Source organism: Coenobita brevimanus, chromosome 13 (genome assembly GCF_032717465.1).
Source record: "Coenobita brevimanus isolate Jiangsu-jjx chromosome 13, ASM3271746v2, whole genome shotgun sequence".
In the NCBI taxonomy this organism is placed as follows: domain Eukaryota; kingdom Metazoa; phylum Arthropoda; class Malacostraca; order Decapoda; family Coenobitidae; genus Coenobita; species Coenobita brevimanus.
Genome location: NC_136966.1, coordinates 30444208 through 30458971, shown reverse-complemented (window position 1 = coordinate 30458971; position 14764 = coordinate 30444208). Strand labels below are relative to the sequence as shown.

Genomic DNA, 14764 nt, shown 5'->3' with positions numbered 1-14764 from the left:
TGTAGAGGAAGGTGTCCCGTGTATACGTGCCAAAAATCACTCACGAAAATTGAATATTGTGCAAATTAGGGACCTTGCAATGTTGCCGCATTAATTTACGTCTCCGGGATATGAGTGCACATCATGTGAGGACGTGAATTCACATCTCCGGGACGGGGCGGGTTAATGAGATGAAAGGCCTTTGACTCCACCCTATTGAGAAGAGCTGTGTGTGGGGAGCCTCGCCACACATGAGAGTTGTACTAAATACAGGGGGGGATAAGACCAGTGTATAGAGCGAACAATTATGCAGGGGTAAAGAAGGAACGGAGTCAGCTTAGCACACCTAATCTCTTGGAGGCAGATTTTATAAGAGACATAATATGATCTTCCCAAGATAAGTTCCGAGTGAATGAAACCCCAAGCGTGTTCAGGGATGACACAGGATTGAGCTGAATATTATTAAACATTAGTGGGTAAACCTGTGGAAGATTTTGTTGGGTTGCAAGGTGTAAGAACTGAGTCTTTGATGCATTAAAAACAAGATTATTTTTACCCCAGTCAGAGATACGAGCCAAATCAGACATGGGGTGTGCCATAGCCTCATCCCTTGTCTGTTGAAGTAACTGCTGAGATGGATGTTGCAGGAGACCGAATGGAAAAGGTGACGGGTGGAATAATCAGCGTACAAGTGTATAGGGTTAGGTGTACAGCTTAGAAGGTCATTGGTAAATAAAAGGAAGAGAGTTGGTGATAGGACAGAGCCCTAAGGAACACCACTGTTGATAGATCTAGGAGAGGAATGATGGCCGTCTACAACAGCAGCTATAGAATTACCAGAAAGGAAGCTATAGATGAAGGCACATGATAGGATAGAAACCGTAAGAGGGCAGTTTGGAAATTAAAGATTTATGCCAGATTCGACCGAAAGCCCTTGAGATGTCAAGTGCAATGACAAAGCTTTCGCCAAAGTCCCTAAAGGAGGATGACCAGGAGTCTGAAAGGTAGGTGAGAAGATCGTCAGTGGAGTGCCCCAGACGGAACCCATACGGACGATTAGATTGAAGGTTGTGATAAGAAAGGTGCTTTAAAATTTTCCTATTAAGAAGTTGACTTAAAAACTTTTGAGATACAGGATGTTAAAGCAATTGGACGATAGTTAGAGGGTTGGGATTGGTCATCCTTCTTTGGGACTGGCTGAATGAGAGCAAACTTCCAGCAAGACTAAAGGTACAAGTTGATAGACAAAGGCGAAAGAGTTTACCTAGGCAGGGTGAAAGCACAGAAGTATAGTTCTTGAGGACAACAGGAGGGACCCCATCAGGCCCATATGCCTTGTTAGTATTAGGCCTGTGATGGCAGAAAATATATCAGCTGAAGAAACATTAATATCAGCCATGAGGAAGTCAGACCGGGGAAGTGATGGAGGAACAGCACCAGAATTGTCTAAGGTGGAGTTGGAGGAGAAAGTCTGAGAGAAGAGATCTGCTTTATCAGCAGAATAGCTACAGAATCATCAGAGTAGAAAAGCGGAGGGAAGGATGCTGAGGTAAAGTTGTTAGAAAGGTTTCTGGCAAGGTGGCTGAAGGAACAGAAAGAATTCGATTTGGAGAGCTGAGAGCATTTAGTACGGATAAAATAATTTTTAGCTGAGTGAAGAGTAGACTTAGCATGATTCTGGAAGAAACGTAAAAAAGATGCGATTCAGGGGTGAGTTGGCTCTGGTACCTTTTATAGGCCCTCTGCTTGTTGTGGACAGAATTAGAACAACGTGATTAAACCAAGGCTTTCTTGCATTAGGCAAAGGAAATGAGAAAGGAATGTATGCTTCCATGCCCGAGAGAATAACCTCTGTAATGCGCAAGGCACGCTCAGATGGCTCCTGGCCATGGAAGCAATAATCATTCAATGGAAAATCAAATAAGTACTGCCTGAGGGCCTCCCAATCTTCAGCTCGAAAGTGCCACAGTCGATGTTTCTTTGGAGGGTCCACAGGCTGTACCGAAGTGATAGGAGAGGTTAAGGTAATAAGGTTGTGATCGGAGGAGCCCAACTGAAAGGAAAGATCAACAGTGTAAGCAGAAGGATTAGTTGTAAGGGAGAGGTCAAGTATGTTGAAACTCTCCCTCCGGTGGTCAGGGATACGGGTAGGGTGCTGTACATGCTGTTCTAGGTCATTAAGGATAGAAAAGATATAGGCGTGTTCACCAGGTGGATTAGTGAATGGAGAGGAGAGCCAAAGGTGGTGGTGAACATTGAAATCTCCAAGAATGGAGATTTCAGAGAAAGGAGAGCTAATGTCCTTTGTATTTCTGTCTGTCTAGGTAATCCACTATTTTAAGCGCAAAATGCACAATGACCTCAAAGTTAATTGATTTTGAATTAGGCTCTTTTTTTTAACTTGAAGGTAATAATATCTGGGCTTTTGACCTCTTTTTTTAACACAGACACACACACACACAAAAAAAAACACCAGGATCACAACACGCGATCAAAAATTGTGTTAAGCCATGGCTCACTACCGCACTTTTTACTTTCATACCTCATTGTCATGAGCAGTTCCACTCATCATTATCAGCAGCATTAGCAGCAGCAAGCACTGCGAACAGTCTACTGCAGGATGAAGGCCTCTTTTACTCTTATCTCTTGGCTCTGGTATTGTATCTATTAGAAGGAAATTTCAGAATATCGCGTCTACTGTCTGACCGAAATTTTGTCCCCCCCCCAAAAAAAAAAAAAAAAAAAAGGCAGATGAAAGCTAACTTAAATTAGTTGAGGAGTTAGAGTCAATGAATCTGGAGCAAATGGATCTGGATAATGTGTAAAATGCATATGAGGAATATTTTGTTAGGAATGTCAAAGCGGTCTGTTGCGTCGCAAAGTTATTCACTAAGAAGAAAGACAGGATGAGGAAGGTGAACGAGCAGTGTAGGAAGACAAGAAGTGACTGCATTGAATGCTGGATGCGGGCTCAAAAGAAAGCAGAAGAAAATACACTGAGAGTGAGAAGAATGCAACGAGGTTAGTAAGATAATGCAGTAATGATGATGCTGAATGAAATATGAATGCATATTATTTTGTAAATTGGAAATTGTTCGAAAGGGCTGGGAAAATGAAGAAAACAAAAATGGAAAGAAGTGTGAAAATGTAAGGGATGAAAGTGTGAGAATACTTACCAATGGAAGCTAAGTAAGTAACAGATTGAAAGAATGTAATGGAAAGCTGATGGACAGGAATGGTGAAAGCAGAGCGGCTGTAAGATGATTGATTTTGATGGTTTGCAGAGAAGAAATGTAGCCCTGGGAAACGTGCCGCTGGCAGACGTGCAGAATGCTATTATGCAGCTGAAAATGTGATGGCAGCAGCTGTATATGCGGTAAATGCAGAAATAATTACTTGTAATGGAGAGTGTGGAGTAAACTGCTCGTTAGAAAGCTATAAGAAAGCTAGGATCAGTGAAGCTGTACCATCAGAGTGGAAATAATGGGTGTGACAGTTCTTGTACAAGAACAAGTATGAGCGAAGTGAGTGTAAAACTATCGAGGCATAAGTCTCCTGAATGTTGTAGAAAGGTGTACTCCTATGTATAAATTATTATAAAGCCAACTATATATCAGAAGGCATTTAGGTGACAAGTAGGATGGCTTTAATAATGGTAATTCTTAATACAGGCTCTCACCGCTAAGGAATATTATCTTGTGGTACCCTGAATAAAGAATGTAAATGTTCCCATAGAAGCAAGATGACTAATTGACAAGCTTTTAATATTTCCTATGATTGGCTTTATTGTTCCTTAATGAACCATGTGGAGATAGTAAATAACAAATTCTTGAAGACGTCCACGGCAACAAAGGTAGCAATTAATGTACCGGTAATTTTAGCGTGATGTAATTTCTTTCAGATAAACAAAACCATCTAATTTGGCTGAATAAAGTATTGTATCTCAAAGCTTCCAAAGTTATGATGGGGTTTGTCGATGTAGTTTATAGCCCTGTTACTTACCAGGTTTCCCTCATCTATGTAAAATAATCCGGTAGTAACTACTGTAAATATAAAAAGTGTGTACACAGCGCATAAGATATTAAAAATAACTTTTAACCGTTCCGTTTGATGGGATTATTCTGATTTAAATATAACATCTGGTAAGCTAAGTAAAATCCCTTATTGTGTCTGCAGCATCACAAGCTAAGTCATATAGAGTTTTTAATTCTCTGGGTATAAGCATTCTGCTTCGCTAGGGAAAATCTTCTAACGTCAAACTAAATAAAACAGGTAGGCACACCCATTATATCTCAACAGGTACACTGTTACCGCTGTTAACCACTGAACTCCAGGACAGGATTTCGTCTCAGCTTATTGTGTGATGTTAGCATCAATAAAAATTCGAAAAGAGGTATCAATATCCGTTTCTTTCATGGCTGCCTTTATTTTACTTAATATTCCAGACTGTCAGCCTCACCCGAGATCCACTAACCACGCCTTGTAGAAGAGTGGACGAGGTCAGACTTACCCTTACTGACGTGGGCGAGCAGTAGAGTGGGCGAGGTTAGAATTCCCCTTACGAACGTAGACGAGGAAAAAAGTGGACGAGGCCATACGTACCCTTACTGATGTAGACGTCAAGGTCCGAACCCTTTGATGTAGACGACAAGGTCCGAATTACCCTTGCTGACATAAACGAGGAAAGACGAGGCATCCTCGTTGGAAGGGATTAGACACCGGAATCCTAGCAGCGATACGAGGATTATCAATTTCGATTCAGTGACATTATTTATATGTCGTTACTTTATTAAAAATTATTTCCAACTTACGAGGGAATCTTCGGAGGGAAAATATTAGATTCAGGCTCCATTGCCATTTTTTGTAGTAATGAGCTCTCCTTTTTGTAATATAATCGTTTGATGACATCTTCATTATAATGAAATATAAATAACCGGATTCGAGGGGTTAATACTGAGTTTTGAACATGCATGTAATCCCTACATCTTTGAAATGCTGCTTATGGAACACTTGAAATTGTCAGATGTGATCAGGATGCTACCACGTTACATAGTGTAGACAGCAAAGATACAGAAACATCAGGCATGTCCTATGAATCTCACGTGCTTAACAATCTATGGTCAAAGACTGTGAAATTGTCTATTCTATACCACTGTCAGTTATAACGATTGGGGCCTTACCCTCGCTGACGTAAACGAGGACAGACGATGCCTGCACGTTGGGTGGCAGGCAGGAGTAGTTACCGGAATCCCAGCTCCTGTGGGTCAGTAAGAGGGTATTAGTAAAGTTACTTGATGTAGTGCTACCTGCTTCTTCCTTAGCCTTTATCTTTCTTTTTCTGTGCCTACTCTCCTCTCCTCCTATTTCTCCCATCTTTCCTGTCACTTCTTATTGCTTTTCTTTCCGTTACAGGTGTCTTTACATTGAGTGACAAGCAAATGCTTTCCTGTAAGCCAAGAAACCATTTACAACGGTGGGTGGTAACCATATAACCAAACCATACGTGCTCCCTAAGTGTCAACAAGTGGGTTTGTGGAGGGTTAGTGCCCCTCCCTGTAAAACAAATAACTCAGAGTCAAATGGCCGCCCCTTATGGGATTATGGCGTCTGGCAATAGATAGATAAATAGATAGATAGTTCTTGAGAAATACTCTTAATGTGTTGCTTTTGTTTTCAGGTGTTGTTGTAGTCTCTGCCTCAGTGTTTCTCTCTCTCTCTCTCTCTCTCTCTCTCTCTCTCTCTCTCTCTCTCTCACACACACACACACACACACACACACACACACACACACAATAGTAGTAGTAGTAGTAATAGTAGTATGTTATTTCTTGTTATTACTAGGAAGTTCTTTGGCCTAAAGACTTCAAACTTTGTCAGGTTAATTGCCCAGCTGGCGGCTTCGTTAGGCCAAATATAATGGTAATCCATCAGCCAGATGACCAGACATTATTCAAAATATATAAAACGGATGCCAGGACGCTATCTCAGAACCCACGTAAGCTAGCAAACTTAACTTCTTCTGCAACATATTCTTAGGGCAGTCGCATTTGTCGAAGGGAGTATGGTTCCATGTTAATTATTCTCTGAGATCGCATGGGGTCAAAAACTGGGACTTTTCCAGATACTGTGAATGTCATCTGATTTTCCAGGAAGCATTATAGCTGAAGCCATCAAACTTGGTGAACTTGTAAACTGTGATAACCTAAGGTGATATGCACATGATCAATGACCTTGTTTTCAAGGTCCCTTTATAGCTTGACTTTTAGTAGGCATTGACTGTGTGAAGTTTTTTTTATCAGGATTGCCCCTGCACAATTTTACTTGATACTATAATTATTTTTATTGCCTGCTTACCGAGGTGATAATGTATTCACCTGCACCTGTGTTCATCTGTCTGTGTGTCTGTCTCATTTGATATTATCCAAAAATCAAGCGGACAAATTGTACATAAAGGCTGTGGTCAGTATCTAGGGATGCAAGCCTTGTTTGTTAATACTTTTGTTTAGCTGCAATGATATGCCTTTGGTTGCCAGAGGATTTTAAAGAAAAAATACCTTCTAACAACTTTGGCTTGACATTAATTACTATTTTCTATCATATTCTCAATGATGGGCGTGACTATTTAAAGGGTAACTATTAGAAAATGTTTACAGGCTTGTTATACTGAATGACCTCCACAAACATAACACCTCTAATTTCAGGCTGCTGAATGGTAGCGTGATATTTAACTTAGTAGGACTAAACTGCTAAATCCTAAGACTTTTTCCTGTCTTGGTGAAGCTGCAGTGATATACCTCTGTTTTTTTTTTTTTTTTAAATGTGCCCGACTCTGGGAAAAAGTTTCAGGGCCTGTCCCAAGGCCCAGCAATCCTCCTACACACCTCCACCCATCACCACTTCAGCGCTAACACTCACCGTCCATATTGAATACATGCTAGGGCTGTCTCATACAGGACTGGCGTACTGGTATTAGCGGGGGTATATTTACATGTCGGCGGGTCTTCTGGTAGATCAGTAAAGTCTGCTTTTATGAAATTCATATCCTAAAACCGTTCCCTGTCCCAGCGGGGATTCGATCCTGTGTCCATTAGGACTGCAGCTCGCCTCTCTACCGATTCAGCCACTGCCTTACAGAGGATTACTAATCTAGTATTATTAGTGACAGCGAAGGGTATGTATTCATGGGCCAATGCATTGGCTTTTAATATTAAAACTTCACACATCGCCTTGGGAAGTTTTGTGTGTGTGTGTGTGTGTGTGTGTGTGTGTGTGTGTGTGTGTGTGTGTGTGTGTGATGATTCTTATAATGCTTTACACCTCAGGTGTAAATCACTATTACTCGGAGGCTCTTTGGCCTAGAGCCTTCTAACTTTGTCAGGTTAAAAGCCCAGCTAGCAGCTCCTTCAGGCCAATGAGGATGGCAATCCATCAACCGGATCACCAGATATTATTCAGAATGTTAACAAGAAAAAAAATGGGACGTTATCCCAGAAACCGCTTAAACTAGCAAGTTGAAATTTGACTGCAATATAGCCTTAAGGAGGCTGCATTGTGGAAAGGAATATGATTCCAAGTGGATGATTATTCTCTAGGATCACCTGCAGTAAAAAAAAATAGACTTTTCCAGATATTCCAGATGCCATCAATTTTTTCATGAAGGATTGAGGTTAGAGTCACCAAACTTGGTGGACATACAGACTTTGGTGACCAGTGGTGACAAGCACAAGACCTTGACCTGGGTCCATTTACAGCTTGGCTTCTATGAGACAATGGCATTTTTAATTTTTTCTGTAAAAAAATTTTCCTTTGACAATTTATGGTATTCTAATTATTATTATAATTATAATAATAATAATGATATAATAATAATAATAATAATAATAATTATTATTATTATTATTATTATAATAATAATTATTATTATTATTACTATTATTATTATTACTATTATTATTATTAACAATAGTATTACAGTCTTTATCATAAATAATGATGACCGTTTCTTAAAACTGTGTGTTGATTGCGTTTTTGTTTATTTAACCACTTCTCTAGGATCAATTTTGCTCTTGCTGTTTGCTAACGATTACATTCAGGTCAGAGAGCTTTTTCAGGTCAGAGAGCATTTTCATACCTTGCTTAACTACATATATATATATATATATATATATATATATATATATATATATATATATATATATATATATACATATTAATGCTGGGAAGAAAGAACCAAAGTATAGTTGACCACAAGATTGTTCCCTCTAAGAGGAAAAAAATAGAGCCAAATTAAAGATCCGTTACTCATCTACATTTGTCCACACAGTATCTCCAAAAGTCTTCAATGAATTTCAATGCAAATTTGTGGAGGAGTGGGAAAGGGCCAAGAAAGATTAGATTAAAATTAGGGGCGGATTCGGATCCGGTTCCCACTTATGGCTTCTTCAGTAGTTCTCACTGATTATTTAATAAAATTTGATGGAAGAGTGGGCCATGGGTCATGGAACAATTGATTAGATTTGAAGAAGGATCCGGAACCTACGTATTCCACACAATATCATCACGGATCCGGATCCGGATCCTTTTTAATGGCAATGGCATTGACAGAGATATGTGCTCTCCGAGTGCTGCCTAGCACTGAGATGTACTATATCAACACATTGCGTTTGAGAGACTGGAAGTCATAGGCAATAGGAAATACGGAAATAGGAAGACAGTTCCAGACCTGACGTGGTGCATACATGAAGGACTGAGACTAACGGTTAACTCCTGCAAATGGTCTTCACTCTATTTTTTTTTTTTTTTTTGTAACTGAAGACACTATAAATATATATATATATATATATATATATATAGAGATAGATAGATAGATAGATAGATAGATAGATAGATAGATATAGATAGATAGATAGATAAATAGATAGATAGATAGATATATATATATATATATGGATATATATATAGATAGATATATATATATATACATTAATGGCACACTTACCCTTTCGTCATTAAAATGGTAATGTGAAAGGTTCTGTATATCTCTCTCTCTCTCTCTCTCTATATATATATATATATATATATATATATATATATATATATATATATATATATATATATATATATATATATATATATATATATATTCCATCCATGTATCCATCATCCAATCCTACATTGCCCCATGAGGAGCGTAGGAGCCCGGGGCTAGGCAGTTGGTCCAGACATTTAAGATGAGAGTGACCAGCCTCACTCATCCCTGAGTGGCATTACATGAGCAATCAACCCCAACCATCCCTTCGATATAAACCTTCACTGGCTCAATCCGATTGGAGCGCAATAATTACCCACTAAATCACCAGCGACCAAAATTTGGTTTTATGGTTACCACTCAGCGTAGTAAATGGTTTCCTGGTGTACAGGAAACCATTTGGCTTGTCACTCAGTGTAGAGTCACCCACAGGCAGAAGGAAGAGGAAAGAATGAAGGAAAGAAAGACAGAAGAGGGAGTGTAAAGTCACCTGTAGGCAGAATATATATATATATATATATATATATATATATATATATATATATATATATATATATATATATATATATATATATATATATATATATATATATATATATATATATATATATATATATATATATATATATATATATATAGCCAACGGCCATATATATATATAGCCAACGGCCATACCACGTTGAGTACACCGCTTCCCGTCCGTTAAGCAACGTTGGGTCTGGTTAGTACTTGGATGGGTGACCGCCTGGGAACACCAGATGCTGTTGGCATCCCTACGTGTCAAGTGGGGTTGGTGGAGGATTAGTGCCCCTCCCTGTAAAACAATTAACTCTAAGCCATTGGCCACCCCGTCTGGGATACATGGCGTCCGGCAATGAATATATATATATATATATATATATATATATATATATATATATATATATATATGAACAATAATCATAATCAGGCATCCGCGATGAGGAGATATGATAATTTGCAACTCTTTGGCTAGGCAGATCTACATCTCCAGCACTTTCTTACGGCACACTAAGGATATAACCGCGGCACACAGTTTGGGAACCACTGCATCAGGGAGATGGACAAAAAAGGGATAAGAGTTTGCCGCGAGACGGATACCGTGTACCTCCCATAGTGATGGAAGAATGCATATAAAAAGTTCAGAGGAGCAGTGCTCACTAAAATACCAATAGAAAAGAGAAAAAGATGCATTAGTGCGGTGAAGAGGCAAAGGGTGACGGGAGCCAGTAAGGGGAAGAGATTTAATGAGACGAAAAGTTCTTGACTCCACCTTGTTAAGAAGAGCTGTATGTGGGGAGTCTCCCCGCACATGAGAGTTGTGCCCTACTGAGGGACGAATAAAGCCCTTCCATAAAGTGAAGAATTGTGCAGAGGGAAAAAAAGGCACGGAATAGGCTTACCACACCTAATCTCTTGAATTTACATTGACAAGAGATGTAATAAAATATAATCTTCCCAAGATATATCCCCAGAGAATGAAACCTCAAGTATGTTCAAAGGTAAGGCAGGAATGGTCGAAAGATGAAAGATCTGATATTTTGATGCATTAAAAACAAGATTACTTTCTCCAACTATAGATATGAGCCAATTCAAACGTTAGATGTGTCATACCCTCATCCCATGTTTGTTTAACTGCTGAAATGGACACTGCGGAAAGAGAATGGACAGGTTAAGAGTGGATTCATCAGCGTACGAGTGTATAAGGTTTGATGTACAGCTTAGAAGGCCACTGATCAATAGAAGGAAGAGAGTTGGTTAGAAGACGGAGCCCTGAGGAGCACCATTATTGATAGCTCTAGAATAAGAACAGCGGCCGTCTACAATAGCAGCTATAGAACGACCAGAAAGGAGGCAAGGGACGAAAGCACATATACAATGATACAAACCGTAAGAGGGTAATTTATGAAATAAAGATTTATACTAAAGCCTAACGAAAGACTGAAATGTCACGTGCAAAGACAAAGTGCTCTCATAATTTCATATTCTGAGTAAATCCGTCTAGTTGAATCATACTGTTAATAAAAATTATATCCAGTGTTTGGAAAGGTTTAAAGGAAGAGCCATGTGTTCCCTCTCTTTAGTATCAAAGTGATTGATTATTTTGTTTTGCTGTCCTTTGTCAGTTTTATTTAGGTTATCCCCTTGATTCCGGCGAAATGATAGCTATTTATTGACTCTTTATAATCGTTACTTCCCGACAATTAGTGCCAGCTTGAGAGACTCTTCTATCTTTCGGGGTTAGCTGCAGTTTTCATTTTCCCATTCACTACAGAAAGTTTGTTGTAGTGAAGGGGTAAATGAAGCCTGCATCCAACCCCTCTCTTAAGCTGATAATAATCGTCGGGAAGTAACAATAATATATGGCCATACTAAATACTGAATTAAATAAATATGTAAGTAAAATATGAAATGTTGTCTTGGTTGCTAGCACAGTAAGCATCATCGATCTTTCATTTCACTAAGCAATTCATACAAAATACGTATGCATTATATGCATGCAGACTATGAATTATAGAAAACATTGGAATATTACTTGTTTTTCTATATTAGTATTTCAGTAGGCTACAGCTACAAGATCCTGCGTGGTGTCAAACATTTGTGCAAATATCCACCAGTAAAGAACGCTTTGTGAGCACGTAAAGAAAGAACGAGCGTTTGTACACACGCCTATCATAATTTCACTTGGGAGTAAACTTCCAACATTTCTGGTGAGATAGTTGAACAATAACACAAGAATAACCGAGCAAAAATACTGTCTGTCTGTCTGTCTGTCTGTCTCTCTCTCTGTCTCTCTCTCTCTCTTACTTACACACACACACACACACACACACACACACACACACACACACACACACACACACACACACACACACACACACACACACACACACTCACTCACTCACTCACGCACGCATGCACGCACACACGCACGCGCTTACACGGACATGCAGTTAACATACGTAAGTGACAAACAACTCATACCTAGCACGTCACATTCCTAGTGCTTTAAATCTATTTCGTAGTGGAGCAGGTCAATTGAAGCCCTCGGTACATTCCTTTGGAAAGTTGGGATTCCAAGGGGTCTCTTTGGTCTCATGAGTAAATAAATAGCCATCTATCTATCTACTGTATATACCTAGGCTGCTTCCCCCAAAGAAAGGGAGGTAGCCGAAACAGGACAACGTACTCCTAATTTCCTCATCCAGACACAGATTTGTTCGTATCATAGTTCCAAGGGGAGAAGGGACAGATCCTCACCGCACCACTCTGCATGAGGGACAACTGCGCAGTGCAATCAGGGACATCTGCAGCAGGGCCCGACAGCAAAGGTGGTTTACCTCTGCAACATCATAATGAACCCATTCCCTTACCTGCACCTCATTTGATCAGCTAATCAGACCACATTCAGGAGAAAATCCCCTCAGGGCCGCATCACCATTTACTCCATTTACAGTTTCCAGTCATTCCTATCACGTTCAGCCACTCTTCCATGCTCTAGAGAAATCCCTCTCACATCTAATGCTTTCTTCACACCTTCCATCCATCCTACTTGTGATCTTCCTCTCAGCCTTACACCTCTCACATCCCATCCAGTCATCTTTTTCACCAATCGCTCATCATCCATTCTCTCCATATGCCCAAACCATCGCAACACTCTCTGCTCAACTCGATCAGCCATTTCCCTCATAACTCCTGTTTCCCTTCACTTCATCATTTCTTAATATACGTCACTATACACATACTCCTCAGACACCTCATCTCCATTACATTCAAACTTTTCCTCTCTGCTACACCCATAATCCATGTTTCAGCCCCATATAATGCAGTCGGTACCACTACATCCTCATACAGCCTTCTCTTTACATCCATTCTAACCGAACTGCATCTAAAAACATATTTCATTCCTCCCAGCACTTTTCCTACTTCATTCATTCAAAACTTCACTTCTACATCAATTCTTCCATCCACAGCAACATGTGACTCTAAATACTTACAACACTCTACATCTATCAACTTTGTACATTTCATCACTTTACTCTTATTCTCATTTACTCTCCATTTCCACCTTTCACAAAACCTTCGCTTACTTCAAATATTTCTCCACTATGCTTACAACAGTGATTTAGGAGAGCAGGAGGCGAGTGAGTCTTGGAGGCTCACAGCCTCTCTGCTATGTCTGTAACCTTGAAGATTTTAGAGGTTGAGTGGCACCAACCTGACTCGATTCAACCTATTTTATGGCTTTGGTGATTACTTACATTAGTGCCAGGGATCTTATATTTATGTATTAAGCCCAATTATCCACAAAAAAAAAAAAAAATCAAAATCGGTTCACGAGCTCTCAGCCGCTCTGCCCTCTCAGTAACCTCGATGATTTCAGAGGTGGAGTGGCACCAACCTGACTAGATTCAGCCAACAATCTGGCTTTAGTGATTACTTTTATTAGTGTCATGGATCTTATATTGATGTACTAAGCCCATACAGGCAGGAAAAAAAAATCAAAATCGGCCGGCGAAGAGGGATACCAGTCTTTTTTTTTTTTTCTTTGCCCAGCACGGTACAGGTTAATTATCACTTTACCATACACCTTACCTATAACACTCAACAGACTTATACCCCTAAAGCTGCTTATTACCCTTACCTTTATACAACGGAACCACACAAGCACTTGTCCAGCCAACTGGCACCATACCTCTCACAAAACACATATTCAACAATCTTACTAACCACTCAACAATAGTCTCTCCACAACCTTTCAGGCATTCCACAGCACACCCATCCATACCTGCAGCTTTCCCTGCCTTCATCTCATTTTCTGCCTCCTGCACTTCCTCCATCATGATCAAAGAATCATTCAACTTTCCCAACAGTTTTATTCCTTGCACCCTTCCATCTGCCACAATCTCAGCCTCCTTTTCCTCCTCTACATTTAACAGTCCTTCAAAATACTCCACCCATCTGATCCTTAGTGCATCCATCTCAGTTAATATCCTTCTATCCTCTGCTTTGACTCGCTTTTCCTTCTAAGATTCCCTTTTGCACCCATTTCACCTCCTTCCAAAACATTTTCTTATTCTGTTGAAAATTCTCAGTCAATTGCCAAGCCCACCTCGTATCTGCTTCCACTTTGGCATCACGAACAGTCCTTCTCGCCCTATTCCTCTTTTCCTTATACCTCTCATATGACACCTCATCCTTCCTCTGCAGCCACACTTCCTACGAACGTCTTAAGATCACTGCCTTCCACTCATCTTTCAACTTCTCCTGATACTCTATCATTTTCTCACTTTTATTCAATTCACTCACTTTGAAGCCTCCCTGCCACACCTAACTCTCCTAGCTCTTACCCATCTTTTACCTACTCTTAACTTTTCCTCCACCAGATAGTGGTCAAACATACCTCCCCCCTCCCTTCTCAAAATCTCACATCCAACAATCTTCCTATTACATTCCTGGACAAAACCACATAGTCCATCAATACTCTATCAACAACCCTTTCACCATCCTGTCTCACACATGTACCCTGTATACTTATAAACATCTTTCTTCTCAAGCAAGATATTTCCAATCACCATCTCTCACGCAACACACACGTGTATCATTCGGCCCCCATTTTCATTTCATCCAGGTACACCATGCATACCACCTACACCTTCAACTGCTACATATCCCACTCTTGCATTCAGATCTCCCATCATTACCACATTCACATTAGTTCCAAAACTCTGCAGGCAC

At 39.9% G+C, this 14764-nt stretch overlaps 1 protein-coding gene and 1 pseudogene across 1 annotated transcript in view; one reads left to right on the top strand and one right to left on the bottom strand.

The window, feature by feature from the left end:
- Positions 1-745: 745 nt before the first annotated feature.
- Positions 746-14764, bottom strand: part of LOC145415357 (roundabout homolog 2-like) — a 242913-nt gene continuing 228894 nt past the window's right edge. Inside the window, exons 5-6 of the mRNA XM_080284644.1 lie at positions 5160-5236; positions 746-819 (exon numbers count right to left, since the gene is read on the bottom strand). Coding sequence (XP_080140770.1) covers positions 746-819; positions 5160-5236 — 151 coding nt within the window. The remainder of the gene's footprint in view (positions 820-5159; positions 5237-14764) is intronic.
- LOC145416920 (5S ribosomal RNA) lies at positions 9669-9777 on the top strand (annotated as a pseudogene).